This window comes from Megascapheus bottae, chromosome 5, assembly GCF_031878675.1.
Source record: "Megascapheus bottae isolate mThoBot1 chromosome 5, mThoBot2.hap1, whole genome shotgun sequence".
Taxonomy (NCBI): domain Eukaryota; kingdom Metazoa; phylum Chordata; class Mammalia; order Rodentia; family Geomyidae; genus Megascapheus; species Megascapheus bottae.
The window spans coordinates 81,351,631-81,373,551 of NC_143513.1; the positions used below are offsets into that span (position 1 = coordinate 81,351,631).

Consider the following 21,921-nt stretch of genomic DNA (forward strand, 5'->3'; position numbering starts at 1 on the left):
CAGACACTTGGCTGACACCTTGGCTATAGGCAAGATCAGTTTGTGTCAGCTGAGCGTGTGGTGATTTGTGACAGGCAGCAGCAGTGGGTATGCCCAGGAAGCTCAGCCAGGCTGGAGCTCAGAGTGTGTGGGGCTGGTGGCAGCCTTCCTTCCTTGGCTGTTTGGCCTCCACCTCCTCCTGAAGCTGACCTCAACTTCCCGGCCCCACCCTACTTCCACCATGTCCTGTCTCCTGCTGTGTTAGGTAACCATGGCAAGGGGCTCAGGCTGGACACGAGATTCCGCACAGTGTGAGGATGTAAGGGGAGGGAGAGGCTGGACCTTGTGGGTCAAGTCCACTGGCTTCTGAGCCTGAGAATATCCTATGGGGGATACGGCTAGACATGTAGGAGGGGTCAAGTTGGCCACTGAGTGCATTCTCGCTCATGGCCTGGTGAAATACTGCACCCCATGCCAATGACTTCCATGGAAAAAGTAAGGTGAATTGTACATTTTTTATTTTTTAAAAAAGCCACAAAAACTAAGAGCAAACCAAGCCAAACCAACACACCATGACCAAGCACCCGGCCAATGCCTCACACCTGTGATCCTAGCTGCACAGAAGCTTGAGATCTGAGGGTGGTGCTTTGAAGCCAGCCTTGGCAAGAAAGTCCACAAGACTCTTATTCCTAATTAACCACCACAAAGCTGGAACTAGAAGCTTGGCTCAAGTGGTAAAGGGCCAGCTGTGAGCAAAAAGCTGCAGGAAAGAAGGAGGCCAAATTCAGTACCAGCTCCCCCTCCAAACCTCTCCCAGTTCCCCTCAAAACTATAAAACTGTGACCTAAATGAATTAGAACAAGAGAGATAACCCGTTGCCGGTGGTTAACTCTGTTGGGTGGAAGGATAGGTGCTGGCCTGGCCTGAGCTCTCAAGATGACTTCAGGATGAAGGGAAGTAGAGGTGTGGCCTCCTGCCCGGCCAAGAAACACCACGTATGGACGGAACAGCCAACGTCCAGTTTCTCTGATAACCCGCAGTTTCTCTCAGCCTTTCCTAGCTTCATGCCTGTCATCTCAAGTTGAGCTAAATTATTCAAATCATGTTTATATTCGGATGAAAAGATATTTGGTGTTTTAATTTGTCCTCCTTGGGCTCACTTTGCTGGGATCTTTTGCTCAAGGACGGTCACCTCTCTGGGAACGAGGTGACGGAGGGCAGGATGGGAGGGCAGGATGGACTGAAGATCAACTCCCCGGGGGCCCCTGCAGGCTGTGCCAGAAGCACCAGAGACCATGGCGCAGGTCTAAGAATACAATCCACCAAACTGCCTTGGTGCTGGTTAGGTTTTATTTTAACAGGATGTTTTTTTTGCTCATTTGTTTTTCAAAATATCAGTTATATCAATATTAGAAGTGTAAACAGGTACAAAATATACAGTACATAGAAACAATCTTCTTAACTAGTCTATTCCTAACGAACATATGCAGGAGAGAGCTGAATGAATGGATGCTACGGTCTCACCCTCTGCGCGGACTGGGCAAGAGGACGTTGTTCCAGCAAATGGGAATGGAAATGTGTGTGGCAGGGGGTGGGGCCCGAACCCTAGGCCCATCACTAATTCCACCTTGGAGACTCTGGGGGTGGCTGCTAGCCAGGCCCAGATTGCCTTCTGAGTGCCTCAGAGGGCAGGGGGCAGTGCATGCCCAGGGAGCTACCAAGCCAGGAGTCCCTGAGGCTTGGGGCTCTGGCTCACTGGTGGGGGGCACACCACTGAAAGGATAAAGCCTGGAGTCTTTTCTCACCACACTGATTCCAAGGAGCGCAGTTCATTCCAGCTCCTGGCACGTGACGTGGAGCTGAGCATCCCTTCAGAGCCCTTTACTTTCTCATCTCCAAAAAAGAACTACCCGTCTTGCTGCTCTTCCGAAGGCCACGGGCATGGTTGAAGGAGATCTAACCTGGAAGCTTTGTGAAAATGAAAACACCACACGAGGGTCAGCAAAAGGAAGCACTGCGGGTACAGGGCACCGCCTGGGCGGATGGCTCACCGTCTTCGTCTCTGGCTTTGGGTGGCCAGATAGCCAGGGCTTCAATACCCAGCCTTGACTTCTTTACCCTCCAGACCTGCACTGCAGCTCTACCCGACTCTCCTTGGCCAAGCCCAGGAGCCACACTATAGAGAATGGCTGTGTTTCGCTGGACAGATAGCACAGATGGTCCGCAACATGGAGAAGGCAGGCCAGTGTTTGGGGGACTTTGCAGGCGTTAGGCTGTTCCTTGCGGTCCTCCCTGCTGAGTGGAGCCTGGAGTTCTCATCCAGCTGCCTCACTGCCCAAAGCCCCAGGCCCATACTGTTGGCCTGAGCAGAACTGGACCGTGTGGTCCAAAGACCTCACAGGAGGAGTCAGTGTGGAGGCCTCCAGAGCCCTCGACCCGGGCTCCGAGACCAACCTTGCCATGCTCCAGGCACCACGGACACACACTTCTGAAAACTATGACATCTGAAAAGGCCTGTCGGGTTCCAGCTTTTTCTTCAAGAATTAAAAAGAAAAAACAAAACAAGTTTGCAAGTGAGTTGCTTCAACTTCTACGGTGTTCAGCTCCCCAGCGAGAGGTGGGGAGCCCCCTGTCCAATTGCTTCCCCTTTTCCGGTGGTTAGTTTGTGGAGATCTGGTTCTCTGCGAGTTTCCCTTTGAGCTCTAAGCTTCAGCGCTGCCCTGCCTTCTGTACACGGGGCTTTGTACATCTGCAGCCCACCGGGGCCATGGGTGGGCTGGGGGGTGTCTCACAGGTCCCCGGCATCAGTGGGCCCTAGGACACCAAGGCCGCAAGTCCAGTCGGCCACTAGGTCCGTGGAGGCCAGGGGTCCTTTGGCGGCGGGGCTCTTGAAGGGGTCGGGCGGGGCGGCGGGCAGCGGCGGCGGCAGCGGCGGGAGCGGCTGCCCGTGCGGGGGCGCCTTGGCGACGGCCGGGTGGTTGCGCTGGTGCTTGCGGAGGTGGTCCTTGCGGATGAAGCTCTTGCCGCACACCGTGCAGGTGAAGGGCCGCACGCCCGTGTGCGTTCGGTAGTGGTCAATGAGCTTGGAGCGCTCGGTGAAGCGCTTCTCGCACTCGGTGCAGGGGAAGGGCCGCTCGCCCGTGTGCAGCATGCGGTGGCGGATGAGGTGCGCGGGGCGCGTGAAGCAGCGGCCGCACTCCCCGCACCGCAGGGCACTGCTGTCCCGCCCGCCGCTGGCCGCGGTGCCGGAGGCGGCGCCCGCCCCGTCGGGCAGCCCGCAGCTGCGCTGGTGCGCGCTCAGGCTCACCTGCAGCTGGAAGCTCTTCCCGCAGGTGGCGCAGGTGAAGGGCCGGCCCCCCGGAGGCGCTGCCGGGTGCTTCTTCTGCCCCGGCTTGTGGCCAAAGCCTTTTGTCCGGCCCGGGTATTTACAGGGCTCGTTGAAGGGTCTTGCAACCTGGCTGGGGTCCAAGATGGCCTCTCCGTTGTCAGAAGAGAAAGGGAGCCCCTCAGGCCCAGTCCTGGGGTTCAGGCCCATGGGAGGCTTACAACGGAAATTCCAGCCCCACCGGACCCCACCAAAGAGCCAGTCCGCAGCGGGGGCCTCCTCCTGGGCCACCGCAGGGCTGAGCTCGCCCATGTCCCTCTCGGGCCGGGAAGGCTCCCGCAGCCCCAGCACTGGGTCCTGGCCCGGGAAAGCGCTGCCCTGGCTCTCCCAGGCTCCTTCCTGGATGGGACTAGGGAAAAACCTTGCAGCTTGGCCTGGTGCAAACAGAGCTCCATGAGCCTCCAGGTCTGTGGGGTGCACTGGGGTGGCTATCACCTCCTCCTCCTGCACTTCTGTTTTGATCACAATTTTTACATCTGCTGAGAAAGACAGAAAGACAGATTATTCTGGCAGTCATGTCTGAAGGAGAGAAAGACCTGCGGCCTTCCTGTGCACACAGCAGCTCTCGGCTGGACAGCCGCCCTGGCTGGCAGCCTGTCTCAGAAGCGCGGCCTCATGGCAAGGAGGCTGCCTGAAGCCTGGAGGAAGCTGGCTTCTTAGTGCCTTCACCAGGAGCAAAGCAACCCCAAAGTTCTGACTCTCAGGTCTGTTAAAGATAATCAGGAAGGAAAGCTGACCATGGCCAGAGCACAGGCTTGGGTTCAGAAGAATCTGGACCCGAGCCACAGCTCTGCTGTGCACCAGCTGTGGGCAACAGGTCCCAGTCCTGTGGGGCAGCCCAGCACCTCGGCTGCGTGGAGATGAACTGGGTAGCGGCACCCTGGCAGCACTTCACACCCCAGCAGCCACCATGGGCCAGCGTTCAGCACGTATAGCCACCTACCTTGAGAGGAAAGTGTTCATGAATGCGCAGACATTCGTGGTTTTTATAAAATCCAAACTGATTTTGGTTTAATGTACTTTGATTTCATACTCCAAGATTTTAGATCAGGAGTTATGATTTTTAACACATTTAGGGAGGAGAGTGCTAAAAGATGATAAATTACTACTTAAGGCTTTCAATACAAGAGGAGAAAAACACATAAATCTGGAGTTGTCCTTCAGATACCTGTCTTTGGTAGTGCCACACCTAAGAAGTAGTTTCAGTTTGGCTTTTTTTTGCAAACATGCAGTGGAGCCGGGGTTGTCCATGTCAGGGGAGGAAGACCAGCTGTCCACCTGTCCTTCAAGGAATTAACTCATCAGAATCTATTGCCTAACCCCCATGCGAAAAGGGAGGGTCTGAGAGTAATAGGTCTCTTCTGAATAACGTGAAGACCAGACTGTCTCAAGCTGTCTTGCTATTCCTGTTTCTTTCTGTCTTTCTCTGTCTCTCTGTCTCTCTCTCTCCTTTCTTTCTGCTGATCCTGGGGCTTGAACTCAGAGACTGAGCACCGTCCCTGAGCTCTTTCCTCCACTCATGGCTCCCCTCAAGCACTCTACCATTTGAGCCACAGTTCCACTTCTGACTTTTTGGTGCGTACGTGGAGATGAGAATCTCACAGACTTTCCTGCCCAGGCTGGCTTCACACTCTGTGACCCTCAGGTCACAGACTTCTGATGAGCACAGGTGTGTGCTCAGGCAGCCAGTTCTTTTGGCTTTTTCTTTGAAGCCGCTGGACATCATTAAGAAAGGCTGCAGGATTATAATGTAACCCTTCTATTCATTACAATAAAAAAAGAAGAAAAAAAGGCTGCAGGAGGCACAGAAATGGAGGGACAAAGGCCACGCAAATGCAGCAATGGCACTCATTGGACACAATGCTGAAAATGAACTATACCTTGTAAGTAGAGATGAGATGGAAAAACTGGGAGAACAAGGGCAAGGGTGAGACTGTCTAAAAAGCAATGTGCTGGGCCAGAAGTTTGGCCTAGTGGTAGAGTGCCTGCCTGGCATGCATGAAGACCCAGGTTCAATTCCTTGGTACCATACATAGGAAAAAAAAAAAAAGCCAGAAGTGGTGCTGTGGCTCAAGTGGTAGAGCTCTAGCCTTGAGAAAGTCCAAGAACAGTGCTCAGGCCCAGGACTGGCAAAAAAAAAGCAATGTATTTTTTTACCTGACATATATAATTGTAGTCTCTCTGTAAATCACCTCTATAATTTAAAAGAAAGAAAGAAAAAAAGGTTGCCACTCTAGGCACCATACCTTTAATTCTAGCTATTCTGAAGGCCAGCCTGGGCAGAAAAGATCACAAGGCCCGCCTCATCTGGAAGCTGGGTGTGATGTCGCTGGCCTGCTACTTAAGCTACAGTGGGAAGTATAAAGCAGGTGGATCTCAGCCTTGGCACATGCCCTGGCCAGAAGACAGTATCTCAAAAAATAGCCAGCACAAAAAACAGCAGTCTGCCTCCCTGACTCCCCCAACATACAAAACATCATAAAGTCACAGATACCCAAACCCTGGCTGAAATATCAGTTCCCAATAAACATGAAGCTCCTGGGCCAGGTGCCAGCCCCCACCCCTGCCATCTCATCCCTTCCCATACCTTCTGTGGAGGCTGCTGTGTTGAGCTTCAGTGCCCCGTCCGAGCATGCTGAGGAAGGGTGGTGGGGAGGGAGCTCTGCCTGCCAGGAAGTGGGCGGGATAGTGGTTGCAAAGTTGGAATGGACACCTAGAAGGGAGGAAGACAGGAACTGGTGGGTTAAGGGGAAGAAAGAAAGAGTAAAAGAAAACTATAGGATGACTGGCCTCTCTCAGGCCAGTGTTTCTTCCATCTCTTGAAGATCAGGCATCACTGACTTGGTCACACAGGCCTGAGAGGCAGCTAGTTATATCCAGGCCTGAGGCTGGGGAGAAGAGAAGGGGCATGGCTGGGGAGGGGGCTACTGAACTATTGGATAAGGAAACACACAAGAAATAGGCAAAGATCACAGATCCTGGTGAGCCCCTTACATTACAATGGGAAACTTCTGGGCTATCCAGGCCAGTGTTCTGAGAGCTCATAGCTCCACACATCCTCCTTTAGTTCCCACAACTCATTCCAGTGTCTGCTTTCCCATCCCGTCCCCCCCACTCACCAGAGGTAGCATCCGTGGAGATGTCTCCTGCCCCGGAGTCCAGCTGGCTGAGGCCCCAGGGCTCCTCCCCAATATCTGGCTGCCCGGCTGCCCAGGCCTCCACGCCCAGTGCCTGCTGCTCCTGCAGCTGCAGCTCCCCCTCCTGCTTGATCTGCATCAGGAGGTCAGGGGCTGGAACTGAGGGCCCAGAGCCTAGGAAAGGGAGAACATGTGAGTCTCCCTGCCCTGAGTTAGATATGCAGCCAGTGAAGGACATGGACACGTGGCCTTACAGAAGTGCAAGAGCAACAGAGCCAGGTGGGAAGGGGAGGAAGACAGCAAGAAAGCCCTGGTCACGTGGCACTGGGGTCCTGGCTAGGCTGGTAGGGGTGAAACGGGGAGGGGAGGGCTCCTATGAACACGTTCCCAGGACGAGAGCTCGTCCACGGGGGAGTCTGAGCTGCCTCAGAGAGCCTTGCTTTCACCTCAAACCCTGAAATGCCAGATAAAACCAATGTTTCAACTTCCACCTTCATAATACCACCTTACACATAAGTATTAAGGTGCAAAAGAAAGATTCCAGATGTAATAGAGAGAAAACATATTCAGTGAAGAGGCAGAATGGAAGGCAAACGACCCAGAGAAGTGGATGCAGGTCTTAGGACTAGGCTCTCATGCCCATGGATAAAGCAAGAACCCGAGCCTCTGTTCTGTGTGAGATGGGAGCTATCATGAAATGGCCCACTTGCCCAGGTCTGTGAACAGGAAAGAGACTCATCAGCAACAGGAATCCCTGGCCACATGGAATTCATTCCACACACACTGGACAGACTCCCTAAGGTGAGAAAGTCACTGGAAAACTGACTGAAACTGGCCATGGCAGCCCAAGAGGACCCAAACCAGAGAGGCACAGCCTGCTCCCCAGAATGCTGGCCACTAGAGATCTCCTTTAAAGGCTACAACTAAACTAAATCCACAGGGAACTTAGAATTTACAAGCCAGAGCAGGAGGCAAACGACCACAATAGGCATAGCAGACTTACTCTCATGAATTACAGAAAATAGATCGAATGATACATATCTAAGGAAAAAAACAGGAAATCATACAGAATATAGCACTTAAGAGGAAATATGGAAGAGGGGTTAGGAGAGATGGAGGACAGATGCTGGTGGCAATTCCAGAAGTAGATTGAAGAGAAACAGATAAATGGTGACACAGCAAAAAAAATGGTTGAAAAATGTCCAAAACAGAAGGCATATGAGTCCATACTTTGAAGGAACATCCTAATTCCAAAGCAGAAAATAAAACCAAACAGAGAATATTTATATGAAATGCAAAAATAGCAAAGATAAAGAGAAAAATCTTAACAAATACCAAAGAGAAAAGAGTAACATTCAGACTGAAAGCAGAAGATTTTCAGCAAAGAGGATAATCAGTGGAGCCAGTGACGGGGGCAGGTCTCAAGTGGTCAGTGGGATGCCCTCAATTCAAACCCAGTACCGCCCAAACAAAACAAAAACCTGGGCAAGAACAGCTGTTAACTTGTTTTAGGAGACGACTATTATATCTTTAGCTGTCAATTACATCATTTTGGTTGCACAATCTTGAGTATGATATAAGAAACATTACATAAAATAATCTCATTTATGAACAGATAACCCAAAGGTTCTAAAGACTTAAAAATCAAACCTGGCAATATTAGCTGGAATATTAGCTGTTTGAGAAACTTAGCCCTGGAGGACTGTGGCTCAAAGCCAGTCTGGACAGAAAAGCCTATGAGACTCCACTTCTAATCAACCAGCAAAATGCTAAACTGGAGGTATGGTTTCAGTGGCAGAGTAGCAGCTGTCAGAAAGACAGAAAGCCAAGTGACAGACTCTGACTTCTAGGTCTGGAACTGGCATAAAAAAGAAAACTTTTTTTTTTTTAAGGAAAAAAAAAGCATTATCAACAAGTTTATCTTGGAAACTCAAGGGTAAGACAAACCCAGAAAATATAGTAATATAATATAAATCATCAAGTTAACAGATTAATGGCAAAGACAGTGTAAAATATTTCTTTCTTTTTTGGTTATGGGGCTTGAACTCTGGGCCTGGGAGCTGTCCCTGGAGCTCTTCAGCTCAAGGCTATGGCCCTACCCTTTGAGCCACAGCCCCACTTCTGGTTTTCTAGAGATTAGTTGGAGATAAGAGTCTCACAGTCTTTAGTGCCCACCTGGCTTTGAACCGCTATCCTCAGATCTCAGACTCCTCACAAGCTAAGATTACAGGTGTGAGCCATTGTGCCCAGTGACAATGTAAAATCTTAACAGATATAAAAGCAGTATTCAATTCTTCAGTTTCTGGCATACAGACGGCTGGATAGATATGCAGAACAGAGAAGCTCCTAGCAGGGACACCTAAAATTGCTGAGTGAATATAAAAATAAAGAATAATTTAAGGTGGGGTGATGGTGGCTCATGCTTATAATCCTAGCTATTCAGGAGGCTGAGATCTAAGGATTGTAGATTGAAGCCAGCTCAGGCAAGAAAGCCCACGAAACTCTTTATCTCCAATTACTCACCAGGAAACCGGACACAGAGTTGTGGCTCAAAGTGGTAGAGTGTTAGCTCTGAGTAAAAAAAGCTCAGGAACAGAGCCCAGGCCCTGACATCAAGCTTCACCACTGACCAAAAAAGAAAAAAAAAAGCCCCCCCAAAAAGCACGGATAACGTATAAATAAAGTAAGGAAACCACAGAGGCCAGAAGCTATAGGAAAGCCCGAAGTCTGCTCTCCTGCTGCCTGGATAGTAACACAAGTGCACCTGGGAGAGAAGCGTTGTGGCAAGTCTAAGGTCGGCAAGTAGGAGGAGACATAAGGTCGTGTGCTAGAGACATGCCACCACTGCCCATAAACCTGTAGGGCAGCATTCCCAGTGTCTACACTTACAATCAACTACAACTAAAACCTGTCCATAGCAGACTGCCTGTCTTGGCCTTGGCTCCATGCTGAGGGGACAAGAACCCTTGAGCAGCCCACTTAGTAGGCAAGGGGCCAAGCCTCACAGCACCAATGGACTGAAACGTGTGTGTATGCATATGTGCGTGCGCGCACACACACACACACACACACACACACAGATACTATATACATGTTATTCTTTTTTTTTTTTTTTGCTAGTTCTGGGGCTTGAACACAGGTCTGAGCACTGTCCTTGAACTTTCTCAAGGCTATTGCTCTACCACTTGAGCCACAGCACTTCCAGCTTTTTTATGTATGTGGTACCAAGGAATCAAACCCAGGTCATTGTGCATGCTAGGCAAGCACTCTACCAGTAGGCTAAACTCCTGACTCCTATGTTTCTTCTAAATAATCTAAAATTTCTGAAGGAATGAAAAAATTCCTAGAAAAACTACAACTTGCCAAAACTGACCAAAGAAAGCAACAGAAAGCCCAAATAGTCTTAAAACTAAAATAAATTAGAGCTGCAGTTGGATAAAAAGCTAGGATGCTTCTCTGATACTTTCTACAATATTCCAACATTACATAAACTCTTGGAGCAAATAAAAAGCCAGGGAATATAGAGGAAGGAAAATTGTAAGTCTTGTCTTATTCATGAACAGAGTCAAGTCTGCATAATCATCATAACAATAAGCATAATAAATCTGGCAATGTACACAAATGATAAAACTAAGTTAGGTCTATTCCAAGGCTATTGCAAGGCTGGCTCAACTTTAGAGACTAACATATTAGCAAGTTAAAGGGAGAAAAAGTTTGTCATTTTATTTAATTTTTTCCCCCAGTCGTGGGCCTTGAACTCAGGGCATGAGCACTCTCCTTGGGCTTTCTCAAGGCTAGTGCTCTACTACACTTGAGCCACAGCAACACTTCCAGCTTTTTTCTTTCTTTTTTTTTTTGCCAGTCCTGGGGCTTGAACTCAGGGCCTGGGCAATGTCCTTGGACAGTGTTCAAGGCTAGTGCCCTGCCACTTGAGCTATAACACCACTTCCAGCTTTTTCTGAACATGTGGTACTGAGGAATCGAACCTGAGTCTTTGTGCATGCTAGGCAAGCACTCTACCACTAGGCTAAGCTTATCATTTTAATAGATACCAACTAAACAAAACACAGCAGAAATGGTTGTCTATAAAATTCTGCAGTTGCTCCTGTACTGATACCTAGCCAGCCAGATGTGGTGTCCTTGAGACTCTTTCTCCAACTCATCAGCAAAAAAACTCAATCAGCTCAAGTGGTAGAGTACCAGCTGTGAGTGAAAAAGCTGAGTAAGAACATGGGATATAGACACATGGAGTGAATGCACATGTGCACACACATACACACATGAACACATACAAGGAACCTAGGAGAGTGCAAGATGTTTTGGGGAGAAAACAATAAAGCCCACTGAGGCAGACTAAGTGGAGGGACTGAGGGATGGAGGGCTAAGGACAATGTGTGGAGTCTTCCTAAAGACTGAAGGTAGCCCCACCCAAGCCTCACTGGATGAAACAAGTGGAGAGTTGCTGAAATGGCAAGGGAGAAGAGTAAAGTGAAGGATGTGAAGAAAAATGAGGGTTTCCCTTTAACTCACTATAAAATCTATTCCTAAAGGATTAATGACTTGAACATGAAAGGAGAAACATGAAAACTTTTAGCAGGAAACAGAAAATGACCTTGAGATAGGGAATTCCTCAATGGGTGAAGACACAAAAATCTAACAATACAGAAACAAACAGCACTGTGCTCTGAAATATTCCCTTGGCGGGGGAGGCAGCTCAGGGACAGAGAGCTTGCACAACATACACATGGAACATTGAACCCCTAATTCAGAGACACATGGAAAGCCAAGTGCCCATCTTTCCTATGACCCCCACACACATTTACACAACAAACCAATACCCACCAGTGGTAGAGTACATACGGTGTCAAGAGTCACAGAAGAGGAAAAAATTATAAAGTGATGAAAATAAGTGAACTACAGCTAATCTACAATAACAGATGATCTAAAGCCCAGGTTGTTAGATGAGAAAAGCAAGCTTAAGAGGATGTGTGGTACAACATTATTATAAAAAGTCCCCAAACAGGCAAAAACTAAACAATGGTACTTGTAAATATACACTGAATAAAATATATTTTTAAAAAGGCAATGAATGAATTCCATTGGTGTCTGGAGGTTCTACTCATCAGGGCTCTGACACGGACTCTGGAAGGTTTTGGCTGTCATCCAATTCTTATGTTGGGTGCTGGGAATCCAGAGTTGGTATCACTCTAGGTGTTCTATGCTTTACTATTACCTGTAATTTAGTTTAGATACTGAAAAAAGGGCTGAGCACTGGTTTCTCATCCTATCATCCTAGCTACTCAGGTGACTGAGATCTAAGGATTGATGCCAGCCCAGGTAGGAAAGTCTGTGAGGTTCTTTATTAACCAACCAAAACCTGGAAGAGGAGCTGTCGCTCAAGTTGGTAGAACACCAGCCTTGAGTAGCAATTAGGCCCTGAGTTCAAGCCCCATGAGTGACCAACTAAAAAGTATCTAGGAGAGTGGGGCTATAAATGTCGCTTAGTGATAGGGGTCTTGTCTAGCCCTGGGTTCGATTCCTCTGTACCACATAAACAGAAAAAGCAGGAAATAGCACTGTGGTTCAAGTGGAAGAGTGCTGGCCTTGAAAGAAGTTCAGGGACAGTGCCTAGGCCCTGATTTCAAGCCCCAGGACTGGCAAAACAACAACAAAAAAAACTAGGAGAGTATCCTTTTGACTGTAAGTGAGGTAGACAAAGTATCTATGACAGAAAATATGCCCTTCATAAAGGAAAAGGCTGATACGTTTGATTGCACCAACAATTAACAAAAACTACTACAAAAGGGTACATAGTTTTGTAAAAGCCCGGCAGACTAGATATTTATAATACAAACAATTGATTTGTATCTAGAACCTGTAACATAGAAGATTAAAATTAACAATAAAGTAAAAAATGACCCCGTAGAAAAGCAGAAAAAGACAATTTACAAGAGAAGAAATCACAAACTTTATAAAAGGGGGTTCAACTTCATGAATATAAATTAAACCAAAATACCATTTCACCTACATCCAATGAATTCTGAAAAATAGACAAAGATATCAGAAAACAGGTATCCTGTGGAAGGTACCTTCTTAGAAGAAGAAAATGCCCCAGAATTGTAGACTCCATTCTAAATCCCCAGTTGGCTATACCCCAGGACCAATGATTAAGATAATGTCCCTATGTCTTTCTGGAGCCAACTCTTCATACAAAGAATAAAGATGGACCTGCAAAGAAGATGTAAAGCACAGGCACGTAACTCCTTCATCCACCCTGTCAACCTAGGTGGCCTCAAAGCAGGAGCAGAACTATAAAATGACTTGGGGAGTGCCAGAAGGGGAGAGCCTGGATTTTATACTACCTAGTAACCCCATTCTTCTGAATAAGAACCCTAGTCCCTGAGAGGTTTCAGGCAGTCCAGTTCTTATCCAAGATCCATCAGATCCCTTCAGGTGGAAATTCCACGTGTGTGTGTGTGTGTGTTGTGTGTGTGTGTTGTGTGTGTGTATGTGTGCGTGCCAGTACTGGGCTTGAACTCAAGATCTTGTGCTCCTGCCTGGCTTTTTCATTCAAACTATTGCTCTACCACTTGAGCCACACCTCCACTTCTAGCTTTTTTCTGTTCAGTTGGGGGTAAAGAGTCTCGTGGATCTGAACCTCAATCTTCAGATCTCAGTCTTCTGAGTAGCTAGGATTACAGGTGTGAGCTACCAGTGCTGGGCTCAAACGAAGCGTGGTCTGTGTATTAACATAGGTAAATCAGAAATTCAGAATACTGCATGAAATCTTAATCTTTTCGAGTTAAGTGATGGTTTATCACTACCCATGTCCATAGCAGATGTAAAAAGAGGATGGAAGGAAAACGGAGTCATGCTCAGGGCAAGCCGGGTCCTAGTGAAGAACGGCTCTGGGAGAATCACTGGATCTAAGGAGCATCAGACTATTTCACACACATTTCAAGGGAGGAAATTCAGCACATACTTATTCAGTTCCTGCTCTGTGCTAGGTAATATTCTAGGCATCTAGACTAGTAACATGAACAAAACAGGAAATTTATACTCTAATGGGCTCGAGGGGACCAGGCCTACAATGGGCCTATAAATGTGAAATAGCTGTAACAGGTGATGCTATGCAATCTGGAACAAATCAAAGCAGGAAAGAGACCAAAATTCTGGTTGTGAGGGCTTCAGGGTCAACAGAATAGCTGAAAAAGTCCCTTCCCAGCACTGCCTGAATGGCAATGCTCTACAGAAGCTGAGGACAGGCAAGCAGGCCTCAAGTGCAAGGGTGCTGGAGCAAAGAGAAGAGAATGACAGAAGAGACCAGTCACAATGTGACCTGTAAAGCAATTACTCTACTATGTCCACAGCAGGGGGTGGGGCTGAGGGTATGAGCAGAGTTGGTGATAACCCAATCCAATTCAACCTCAATAGACGGAGGCTTGAAGTCTGGGGAAATCTGGGTGGAGGGCCACAATGACAGAGACGGGAGAGGGAGAGCACACCACTGTAGAAATTGTTCAAAGGCTATAAGGAAACTGCAAAGAAGGGAAGGAGAGAGGGGGAAAAGAGGCCTCCCAGGAAAGGAAGGTGTCCTGTATGTCCTGTATACTCAAAGACAGGATGCCAGGACGTAGCGCTATGATTAGGGTGTGTCTCCAGTTTTCTAGTGTTGAAAACAATGTCTGGTACTGGTATTAGAGATGGGGTCTTCCTAAGGTATTCCGGATTAGGGGAGAGCAGGAGCTGGTCCCCGTGATGACACCAATGGAATTCACGAGACCTGAACGAGGACCGTGTCTCTCCGACGTCCTCTAGTGCCTCAGGACTTTGCAGAGTCCTCAGTAGTAACCAAGTTCTCACCTGTGTATTTCCTTGACCTCCCAGACTCCAGAACGGAAAGGAATTTCTTTACAAATTATCACGTCCATAATATTCACTTTTAGCAAAAAGCAAGTGAGCGAGCCCTGGTGGCCAACTTCTCAAACACGCCTTCCGTGTGATCATGCCCAAGACAAGATAGGCTGGTAGGGAGTGTGTAAAGGCAGGTGGGAGATGACAAGCACCCGCCCCTACGGAGGTCATCCATAAAGGAGGCAGAGGAACGAGGCAGTCTCAGGAACCCCAAAGTCTCTTGGGGCCAGCACAGAATTGTTTGTTGCCCTTAGGGAGCTGGCGTGGGGCAGTGTATAGGGTCTCAGGCCTCAGGCCACAGAGTGGAAAGGTGAGTGGATACAGGTGTGAACACGGAGAGGCGAGCACAGGTACAGGCAGATGGCCAGCTTATGTGGCATGACCATAGAAGAGGGCCAAGGGGAAATGAGAATGAGTAGAGAGAAAACTGGAAGGATGGGTGACGAGAGGGCAGTGTCAGGTCCGGAAGGGAGGCTTTCATCAAGTCCTGCGAGCACCACCCCAACGTGGACACTGCCTCAGCCAAGAATAAGGGCAGGAGGAGTAACAAGGAGGGGAAGGAACTACCCAGAGGCCCACAGAATCCTGGGCTACTAAAGCAGGGAGAGGAGGGAGGGAGGCTGGCAGAGGTGCTACCCAGAAAAGGACGAGGACAAGAACACAGCAGACAAGCAGTGCTTGCGGGAGCACCAGGAGTACTAGGCCCAGAGGTCTTGCTGGCAACTGTGCTGTGCTATTAAAGGGAGAGAGAAAGAGAAGATGAGGTGTGATCCTGGTATGGATGAAGCCAAATAGAGCTGAGGGGCAAGAGGAGATTGTGAGGGTTGGGGACTGGGGACAGTGAGCAAGGATACAAGGAATTGCTGCCAATGTGGTCAAGCAGACAGCAGGTACTGGACAGGGTCTTATCAGTAAGTGCTTATCTTTGGGTGTCCATTTACCCTCAGTGACAATGGCATGGGAGCCAGGGAAGGTTCTACATATGCTACAAACACAATAAAAGCAGTCACCCTCCCACGCAGGTTCAGAAGTGTAGGTTGCCTCTCTCAGGCCCCTTCCAGGAGGACACTACTGTCTCTAGTCACCTTTCCACCCGCCAGCCTTCATGTTGGCCTTGACATCTGGAAGACTCTCAAAGTTCACCTGTTGAGCTACACTGCTGAGGCCATCAGTGACAAGCTGGTAGTATGGTCAGTCCTGTGCTTGCTTCTGCCCTTGATAAAATGCATATCTAATTGAGATGAAGCAACAAACACAGATAACACATTTAAACACATATGAATTAACCACAGGATCACTTCTGAAAAAGTGTCAGAAAAAGAGAAACCAGGGCAGGTGGACTATCTTGAGATAGTCAAGATAGGAAACAGAGGTCAAACAGAGACATGAACCTTCTGGCTAAATTAATCAACAGATTTCTTTAGGAATCTGGCTTTTCTCACGTCCCCCTGTTTCTTCCTTAACTTGCAAAGGTGCAAACTAACTCCAGGGAAACCTGATATACTGTTAGCCAGGATCCACATTCACCTTAAACGAACACAGGGCTCAAATCACATACAGATTCCCAATGGGTTTATGTCCAGCAACTACAAATGCATGTAAGAACAACTGTGATGTCTCTTTGCAAAGCTCTGAATGAATCTGTCTCCAACATACTAGTACATTCCCGCTCAATGTCCTCTTCTCTCATCTTCTAATTCTGTGCCCCAGTTCAAATCTGCTATGGCTGCCTGGATGGCAAGCACTAGTTGGGAGAGTGTAAGTTGAGTAGGATAGAAGTTATAACAACTATGAAAGAAAGATTTCAAACACCAAGGCCAAGTTTTTTTCAGGAAACTTGGAAATAAAAGAAACATCATTCCGCCCTTTGCTGTTGCTTCCATCCCATTTGCTGGTATTCCCTGGGCATCTCCCAACCCTTCACCTGGACTTGGGTCCACAGGAACTTCTGGAACCTTAGGGCCAGCACGACGCCAGCTGCAGGGCTCCTTGCCTTGTTCAATCTGGGAGAGGACCTCAGGCTTGGAGATGGCATAGTCTAAGGAAAGACAGGAAGTTAACCTGTGCTATGTTCATGTCAGAGAGAGAACAGGTGGCTGGAAAAGTAAGAACAGTCTAGAAGTGAAATGTCTATTTTTGGTGCTGGAATTGGGGCTTGAACTCTGGGCTTGCATGCTGAACTGTCAGATTTTTTGCTCAAGGTTAGCATTCTACCACTTGGGCCACAGCTCCACTTCAGCTTTTGCTAGTTAATGAGAGATAAAGAGTCTCAAGGACTATCTTGCTCAGGCTGGCTTCAAACTACAATCCTCAGATTTCAGCCTCCAAAGTAGCTAGGATTAGAGGCGTGAGCCACTGGGATAGAGCAGTGGTTCTCGAGTACGTGATTTTTGCTGCCATCTAGAGATGATCTTGTGTACATTTGGGGGGTAAGAAGGCATTGGTGGACAGAGAGGGTTGCTGCTGAACATCTGGCTGTACACAACAGCTCCTAAGAAACAGTTACCCAGTCTAAAGTATCAGTGATGCTGGCTACAGAGCTTCTGGATAAAGTTGGGATACCTATCTGCAACCTGGACCATAACATTATATCTGCAACCATTTCCATCCCATCTAACATATCTGATTGTCCTTTGCTCTGGGGGTCACACAGAGGCCGTCATGAGAGTAAAATAAGGGCAAGAATCCAGGCCCTTCTTGGGTAGCTCCCTCAGGGGCTGGGGCAAGATGGCTCTGGGACATGGAAGAAATGTGTGCTATAAGAGGCAATGTTCTTCCCAAGCCCTGTGAGCCGTTATGACTAGACAGAAGTCCTTTCCAGTGTGGGGTGACAACTCCACCCAAGAGTCTCAGCAAGAGAGGTCTGCTACTCCAGCAAACAGAAGAGAGTGAGTACTGAGTGTCCTGCACTACCTTTAGGAGAGATTCTCCTTGCTCAGTGTTATCAGGGCATTTCCACTTCACCGAGAAAACAGCCAGCATGGAGAGAAGTCTAAAGTTTTGTAAAAGCCCACTGAACAAACAGATGAGTACCCGTCAGGCCTTACCCAGGGACACCAGCGTCTCATAGTTGCCCCGCATCATGTGCTTGTAGAGCTCCTTCTGCCAGTCCTCCAGCTTGGCCCACTCCTGTTCAGAAAAATACACAGCCACATCATCAAAGGTCAGGGGCACCTGGACCCCAGGGTCACCACGCTCACCCACACGCTTACAGGCGCTTGGGTTCCCCACTCCAGGGCATCTAGAGGCTACCTTGGGGGCCTCGCCCTTGGTGCCCGGGGGCAGCCGCAGGATCCAGAAGTTCCTGTTTCTCAGCAGGTTCTCCACGTTCTCCAGGCGCCGCTGCAGCAGCCCGTACTCCTGCAGCAGGGTCCCCAGCACGGCCCACTTGCCCTCCAGCTGGTTTCCAAACTCCACGGCGGTCTTCTCGCAGTCGGCCAGCTTCTTCTCTGCCATCCCGGTTCGGCCTTCTAGGGAAAGCAATCGAGCAGCCTGTGATTCAATCTTCCTCTCCATGGCTTGAATTGTAGCTGCCATAGTCCACGGGGAAATCTTTCAGAAAGAAGAGAAATCAGCATCATTCGTGGCATTTGCTTGATCTGTGGGCCTATCTCCTCTAGGCTTGGGGGTGCTAGGCAGTGAGTGGGGGGCATGTGTCGGTGAGAAGTGGCAATACCCTGAATTACGCACCAGGTCTCCAGGTGGACACCTCTGTGTATGTCGTGGTCTGGCGTGTGTCTGGCAGGCACCTTGCCTCCAGGATTTCCAGCGCACTGTAGACTCCTATCTTGGCCATACCCACCCTGCTGGTCATTTCCTGTATGCCCCCATCCTAGGAGCACCCCAGCACAGGGCTTAACATATTGCAGGCACTCAAGTGAGATTTTGCAAAATAAACAGTGACTTAGCACTGCTGGGCGTTTCAGTGGAGGCATGTTAAACTGCATATTTACTAGTGTCTGGCCTGCACGCTTGTCATGATCACACAGGAACCGTTTCTGATGATGACCCAGCAAAAACCAGCTGCTTCATCAAGAGGCACAAACAAGAGTGTTGCCCAACTGCTTTTTTAAGAAAAGCATCTCCTATCCCTTGATAAACAGAAAAGCCTAAAGGCCAAGTTTCTTTATTCCAGGACGAATCTGACTTTGTCATTACCTAACTGACCCTTCCCAACAAGCTAAATTTACCACTGCTGAGAACCTTAGTCAATTAAAGAGCTGAATTTTTTTTTTTTTTGACACTACTCAAACCCCTTGGAATCTTGCCTTTTTCTCTCCCAGTTTCTGCTGCTACCCAGGTAAAAATGATGGTCTTACACATCAATGGGCAAGGCCCAGTAACACAACCTATAGCTTGACCAGAGCAGATTTGTATACAAGGTCATACTTTTATACATGCAGCAATAACCCAAACTTGTCGCAGGAAATTGCCAGAGGCTTTAGCAACTACCGGCTGGGATGATGAAGAACCAGCACGTTTTGGGTGGGAGGCTGAACCATTGACTGCACCCTCAGGTGCTGCTGTATAGCATGCCTGAAGATGGACCTTCCTTATTCTAGAAATGCATTCCTGAGCAGAAGGCTGGCAACTACTTGCAAATCAGTGACTTGGACGAACCAGCACGTGGATTTATTAGAGTCACTGAGAAGCATAACATGGAGTCATGTCAGAAAAATGAGGACAAAAGAAGAGCAGAAAAAATCTGTCTGGATTGTACACAAGAGGTTGTCAGGCTGTCTTGACTGGATGCTGGCCTGACCAAGACAGAATTCCTGCTGGGCCTCAGAGTATGGGCACAGAGCTGCTGGAAGGGAAAGACTGGTGTGGACCAGAGTTCTTGTTCTCTTCGGGTGTTCTAGTCTGCAAGGTCCTGGACAGGCAAACAAGGGCGCTGGGGTTGAGAATCAATTCTCAGTCCCCCTCACTTCTCTGACTGGAATCATCCCAGGCTCCAATCTACACCAGCCTCCTTCTGGCATTTTGCCCCTTTTCTCTACCCCCTGAAATCCTACCTGTGCTTCAAATGGATGTCTGCAATCTTTCCCTTTCATGGACTGTGAGCCCTACCGGAGGCCTTCACCGTGTCTAGGGACGGGTGGGGCTGTACTGTGTTGCAGTCCTGCACCTTAAGGCAGAGTGGCCGGCTGGCTACCCTATCCTTGTGTCAGGAAGCTGAAGCTCTGGGGTTCCGAGGGTATATAGTATACCAGATACTCTGACAAAGCCATCTCCTCCAGGCCCATGGACTCCTGTTTATTCTGGCACTAGCTGGTCTCCTTACGCCTTTGCTCCAAGCCCTCTGGCCTTCGTGGAACGATCCACAAGGTCGAGCTCCACCTGACGAAACCCTAGGCTGGAGCAAAAGCCTAGCTTAGTCCCAGCAGCACAGAATGCCTGGAGCGGGGGCGGGTAGGGCCGGCAGGTCCGCTGCACAGCCCTGGCTGCGGTCCCCCGTGTGTTTCCCCAGGATGAGGAGGTCCGCTTTCTTTCTCTGCTGCTGACTGTTACCGGTCTAACCGGCAGCCTCCCGTCGGGTCCTGGAACTGGGAGCCCCTGCCTTCCCGCACTGCCCAGCTGTGTCATCGTGGACGAGTCAACTTCTCGGGGTCTGGCTTTCCTCTGAACGGCAGACAGTCGCCGGACCGACCCCAGAGGGTTTTCAGGGAGCACAAAACAACGCCCGAAGCGGGCCGAGTCCGGCGCCTGCTCGACAAACGCGTGCATCCCTCCCGGCTGCGGCGGCGGCGGGCGAGGCGGGCGCGTCGTGGGGCGCCCGGGGTCTGCGGAACCGACGCCGCGCGCCTCCCAGGTGCCACCAGGCCGCTGGGGGGAGCTGGGGGGGGAGGCACGGACCGATCGCCCGCCAGAGAAAGGAGCCCGGGCGGGGGGCGCGGACGCGAGCGGGGGACGGCGACCGCGGCGGGGCTGCGGGACCGGGCTCGGGGCGAGCTCCGAGGCCGCGCCCGGACGGCCGTTCCCCCCCTGCTCGGCTTCGCCCGGCCCGGGGTGCTGGGTCTGGTCGGCGGGCGCCGTAGGCCCCGGCGGACCCCGTGCCCCACTCGCCGGCGCTCCAGGCTCAGCGGCCCGGCCCGGCCCCCGGAACTCCTCCCTGGGGCCTGCGTCGCCGTGTGCCGGGCCCGGGCCGCCCGGGGCCCCAGGCCGCGCGTCCGAGCGCGCGGGCCGCCCTTACCGGAGCCGCGGCCGCCTCGGCCATGGCCCTGCGCTGTCCGGCCCGGCGCGGAGGAAGTCGCTGCCGCCGCCGCTGCCGCCGCTGCCGCCGCCGCCGCCGCCGCCGCCGCGCGGCCCCGCGCAGGCCCCGCCGCCCGGTCCTCTCCGCGGGCGTCCCAGCCCGACCCTGCGTTCCCCAGTCGCGTTGCTCGGTGGACGGCCTGCCACCGCCGCTCCGCCCGCAGACGCACCGCTGCCGTCAGCGCCCGGCCGGTCCACACTGCATCCTGGGAGCCGGCGCCGCGGCCCGACCGACGAAGGCCCGTGAGGCTTCCTGGAGGCAGCGCGGCCGCACAGCTCCACCTGCAGCCCGAGCGGCGAACCGCAGCGCGGCGCCCGCCCGCCGCGGCCCCGCCCCGCGGCGGAGGCCCCGCCCCGTCCCGCGGCCCCGCCCCAGGGCCCCGCCCTCCGAGCCCGCCCCCTCCCCGGGGGACCCGAGCCCGGGACCCGGAGCCGCACGTCCACGGGACCCGGGTACCGAATCTCCTGCCCCGGCTCCCGCCCGGCCGGCGAGCTGGCGCCGGGGGTGCGCTCCACGCGGTGCCCCCTGCCCTGGGCACGTCCGTGTTTGTGCTGGAATGGAACAAACGCTTCCCACAAGAGAAAAGAGAATAGGTGAATCTCCATAAGCAAAACATTTCCAAGATGTCTCCACCAGTGGACGGCGAGCCGCGGGGCATCGCGTTCGTTCTGGCGTTTCCCCCGCCTCCGCCGTGTGTGCAGGTGATCGAACGGGGGCCGCGGGCGAAAACCACCTCTGAAATGGGGCTGTGTGGGCCTGTGCGAACATTTTCTGCGCAACGCCTGCCATACCGTGCTGCTGGAAAACACGCGCCTTCCACGCAGTCTGAGGGCGCTGCCTTTTGTGCACCTGATAACTTTTTGTAACTCGTGTTTTTATTTTGTAAGAACGAGAAGAATATTCCTAGGCAGGGAGAGAAAAATGTAAAAAAAAAAAAAAAAAAAAAAGATGACAAGGCAAAAGGAGCCGGTTGTTCAGAATCTCCTTGGCTCCCAGGCCTCGCTGAGGGGCTGGGCTCGCTTACTGTCCACCTGATGGCCATCCTGTCAGCACCATCCCGCCGCTGCATCCCAGACGCACAGAATTGTCAATTCTATAAAGATAGAATTGTTTCTGCCTTATCTCTGAGGAAGCTGTCACTCCTATTCATTGGGGAGGCCTGCTCTCTGTCTCTGACTTTCCCTTTAGCATGTATGTATAATGTACGTGTGTATGTGTATATACATATATATATATATACACATATTGTTGCT

The 21,921-nt window shown here is 50.6% G+C and overlaps 1 protein-coding gene across 4 annotated transcripts; it reads right to left on the bottom strand.

The window, feature by feature from the left end:
• Window positions 1–1,311: 1,311 nt before the first annotated feature.
• Znf746 (zinc finger protein 746) lies at window positions 1,312–20,668 on the bottom strand. 4 transcript variants are annotated; one of them, XM_090333495.1, is made up of 7 exons: window positions 20,609–20,668; window positions 17,668–17,967; window positions 17,463–17,544; window positions 16,340–16,453; window positions 6,484–6,675; window positions 5,952–6,077; window positions 1,312–3,840 (listed from the first exon to the last, which is right to left on the bottom strand). In XM_090333495.1, exons 1-7 carry the CDS (start codon window positions 20,630–20,632, stop codon window positions 2,768–2,770), a joined length of 1,911 nt encoding a protein of 636 aa, XP_090189621.1. In that variant the 5' UTR covers window positions 20,633–20,668; the 3' UTR covers window positions 1,312–2,767. The 4 variants fall into 4 exon arrangements, with proteins under 4 accessions (XP_090189621.1, XP_090189618.1, XP_090189617.1 ...); XM_090333492.1 differs by having other exon boundaries at window positions 1,312–3,843; XM_090333491.1 differs by having other exon boundaries at window positions 17,463–17,589.
• Window positions 20,669–21,921: the final 1,253 nt, after the last annotated feature.

Coding starts and splice junctions, on each gene's coding strand:
- Znf746 (XM_090333490.1), bottom strand. CDS start 20,632: ATGGCCGAGGCGGCCGCGGCTCCG. Junction 6,676..16,339: donor TCCTGTGGACCCAAGTCCAG/GTGAAGGGTTGG, acceptor TCCCTTTCCTAG/GCTCTGGGCCCTCAGTTCCA. Junction 3,844..5,951: donor CACAGCAGCCTCCACAGAAG/GTATGGGAAGGG, acceptor TGTCTTTCTCAG/CAGATGTAAAAATTGTGATC.